Consider the following 2,628-nt stretch of genomic DNA (forward strand, 5'->3'; position numbering starts at 1 on the left):
ATGGCAATTCACAGCCTTCCATCAGCTCGCAGGGTGTTTCAGTGCGCAAATGATGTCTGTCACAAAAGAAGTACAGTAGAAGAGATGTCAGCCAGGAATTTATCGTTTTTTTCTGCTAGATCATTTGCATGACATAATACCAGTCAGTAGCTCTGGAGGTCACGAGTGTGCATCAGTGACCAGTATGAAATACTTTCAGCATACATGCATAAATCAAGTAGTATCGACAAGGGCAACCATGAAAGCATATATGATGCAAATCCTAGCTCCACACCTACTATGTCCAAAGAATGAACTCAGCAACAATTTCCATGTAAAAATTAAGCAGCACGGATTAACTCAGCATGCCACTGACCACTCGATCAGTCTCTCGTTCACTGTATGCTCTCACCACAGGAGCATCATCAGGCCGCCGGAGACAGCAACCGCCACATAACTGGCCACACTGACGCCAGCGCGGTACGACGCGCTCTTCGACCCTGTCGCCTTCTGGCTCGCCGGCTTCCGCGACGCCGGGCTAGCGGCGTCGTCCGAGGCCTTGTCGTCCATCGGCGCCGGCGCGGGCGCTGGTGCCAGCGGCGGGTCGCTCTTGAAGATCTGCATCGGCAGCAGCACCTTGTCGACCTCGTACACGGCGACGGGGCGGGTGGAGTAGACGCTGCTGCTGATCTTGGGGTTGGACCACATGGACTTCACCCGGATGCTGCCCATGTTGTCGGTGAGGTTGAGCGTGTACTGCGACCCGGCAAAGGTGGCCACCGGGTTGAGGCTGCTCAGCTTGTTGAACTCCGCCAGGGAGTAGTACTTGGGCAGCGCGTGGTAAAGGATCAGCGACTTGAGCTGGTCGCCGGTGAGGTTGGCGAACGTCGTGGTCCGAAGCGCCGCGAACGCCGAGTTCTTGGGCACGAACATGGTGATCCCCTCCTTGGTGTCGTTCGCCTTGCTCTGGAAGGTCTCCAGGACGTCTGTCTTCTTCAGGTACTCCAGGAAGGTGCTGAATGGGCCGGCAACGCTCAGGAGGTCGGCCAGGTCCACGTGGCCCGGCGCCGGCGCTGGAGCCGGGGCCGGTGGGAGGATGTCCGCCGGCGGAGCAGGGGGGCTCGTGGCCTTCTGTGCCGCGAATGCTGGGGACGAGAGCACGGCAATGGCGAGCATCGCCGCGGTGAAAAGGCTTGCTCTGAACTCCATCATCAAGCTTCACCAAAATCCCTGAGAATAGGCAGAAAGAGCGAAGCCATCAATTAAGCACAACTTTTTCTTTTCGCATAAGAATCTGAATTACCCGAGGTCTACCCAGTCTGCAAATTCTGAAGTGACAAACAACACGGCACCTGAATTTAACTAACAACAGAAGATCACAAAGTTGTGGTTCCTGGCGATATAATATTCAAAAACAGTAACCCTGTTGTCCTTGGGATTTCTACAATTTCTGAAAACCAAGGCGTTTCCCAGTACTAGGAACTAGTAGAAAGATTTCAAGAAGCATGCGGCTTCTCGATCTGAAAGGGGTTATGTTTATTTAGATCTTTCCGGTGCAGAATTCATGTCAGTTGTAGTGAACACAACTTCAGAAACTAATTACTGTGCATTTCGTTGTCACAGAGTGAGACAAATATAGAAAATGAGGGGAAGAAAACATTCCTGCCCCGGATCTAGCAGAATTGACCCGCATAATAGAGCAATGTGCTACCTACCAGATAATTGAGATGGCAAAACACTATATACATGAGCTAAATAGTACTCCTACATTCCTACGTCCTGCAGATCTCAGCACCATAGAGTCCATCGTTTGAAGCGGTGTGAGGAACAAGATAAACACACACTAAAATTAAGCATCCTGAATTCAAGAGCTCAACCCAAAATGTTCCAGCATTTGCCTCGGCTTAAACTAGGAGACACCAAATATTAGAGAACACCGAGAGAACAGAGACAAAGATCTGTTCGTTCTTGGGCCCGGAACTGAGAGAACAGATTCAAATGCATTACGCTAAGCGCCCCAAATTATCTTTTTGAAATCAAGCGGCTCCTAGCTAGCGCAAAAAACTGGATTCTGAAAACATGGAGACTCAAATTGGGTAAGAAAATTCGAGCACCTGCCATTTGATTGAGATGTGAAAGAAGGAAGGCAGGTTGAGGGGACTGACCTGAGCAGTGGAGTGCAGAGAGCTGAGGAACAGAGAAGGAAGGAACAGGATGAGGTAGGAAGGGAATGGTGGGGGAGAGAGTTAAGAGAGAGTGTGCGTTTATATAAAAGTTTGTTTATGGGGAAGTGTAAAAGATAACGAGATCATGGGTGGCAGCTGTAATGAGAGAGAGGAGAGCAGGTGTCGGCGCGTAGCCCGAGGTAAAGAGATGCACGGTGCAATAGTACCAAGGGTCTGATTCGTACGATCGAAAAAAAAATTGAAAAAAGTTGTAGACTCGTTATAACTTGAAAAGTAAAAACATACTTTCTCCGTCCATAAATAAATAAATGTACGTACGATTTTTTAAGATAAATTATGAAGTGAAGTGAAAATGCATTGGGAAGAAAAATAAGCTAAGTGCTTGTAGATAACAAGAAAAATATGTGTTTAATATTATTAGAATTGTTTTCAGTACGATGAGAGAAACAATTAAACTGCATTG

The 2,628-nt window shown here is 48.4% G+C and overlaps 1 protein-coding gene across 1 annotated transcript; it reads right to left on the reverse strand.

Annotated features, from left to right (window-relative positions):
- Positions 1-216: 216 nt before the first annotated feature.
- LOC124682712 (fasciclin-like arabinogalactan protein 7) lies at positions 217-2,202 on the reverse strand. The gene is made up of 2 exons (XM_047217350.1): positions 2,145-2,202; positions 217-1,209 (listed from the first exon to the last, which is right to left on the reverse strand). The coding sequence occupies exon 2, from the start codon at positions 1,189-1,191 to the stop codon at positions 388-390; it is 804 nt and encodes a 267-aa protein (XP_047073306.1). The 5' UTR covers positions 1,192-1,209; positions 2,145-2,202; the 3' UTR covers positions 217-387.
- Positions 2,203-2,628: the final 426 nt, after the last annotated feature.

The sequence above is a fragment of the Lolium rigidum genome, chromosome 1, assembly GCF_022539505.1.
Source record: "Lolium rigidum isolate FL_2022 chromosome 1, APGP_CSIRO_Lrig_0.1, whole genome shotgun sequence".
NCBI classification, from domain to species: domain Eukaryota; kingdom Viridiplantae; phylum Streptophyta; class Magnoliopsida; order Poales; family Poaceae; genus Lolium; species Lolium rigidum.

Bases quoted from the DNA above. Each gene is read 5' to 3' on its own strand.
- LOC124682712 (XM_047217350.1), bottom strand. From the start codon at position 1,191: ATGATGGAGTTCAGAGCAAGCCTTTTCACCGCGGCGATGCTCGCCATT.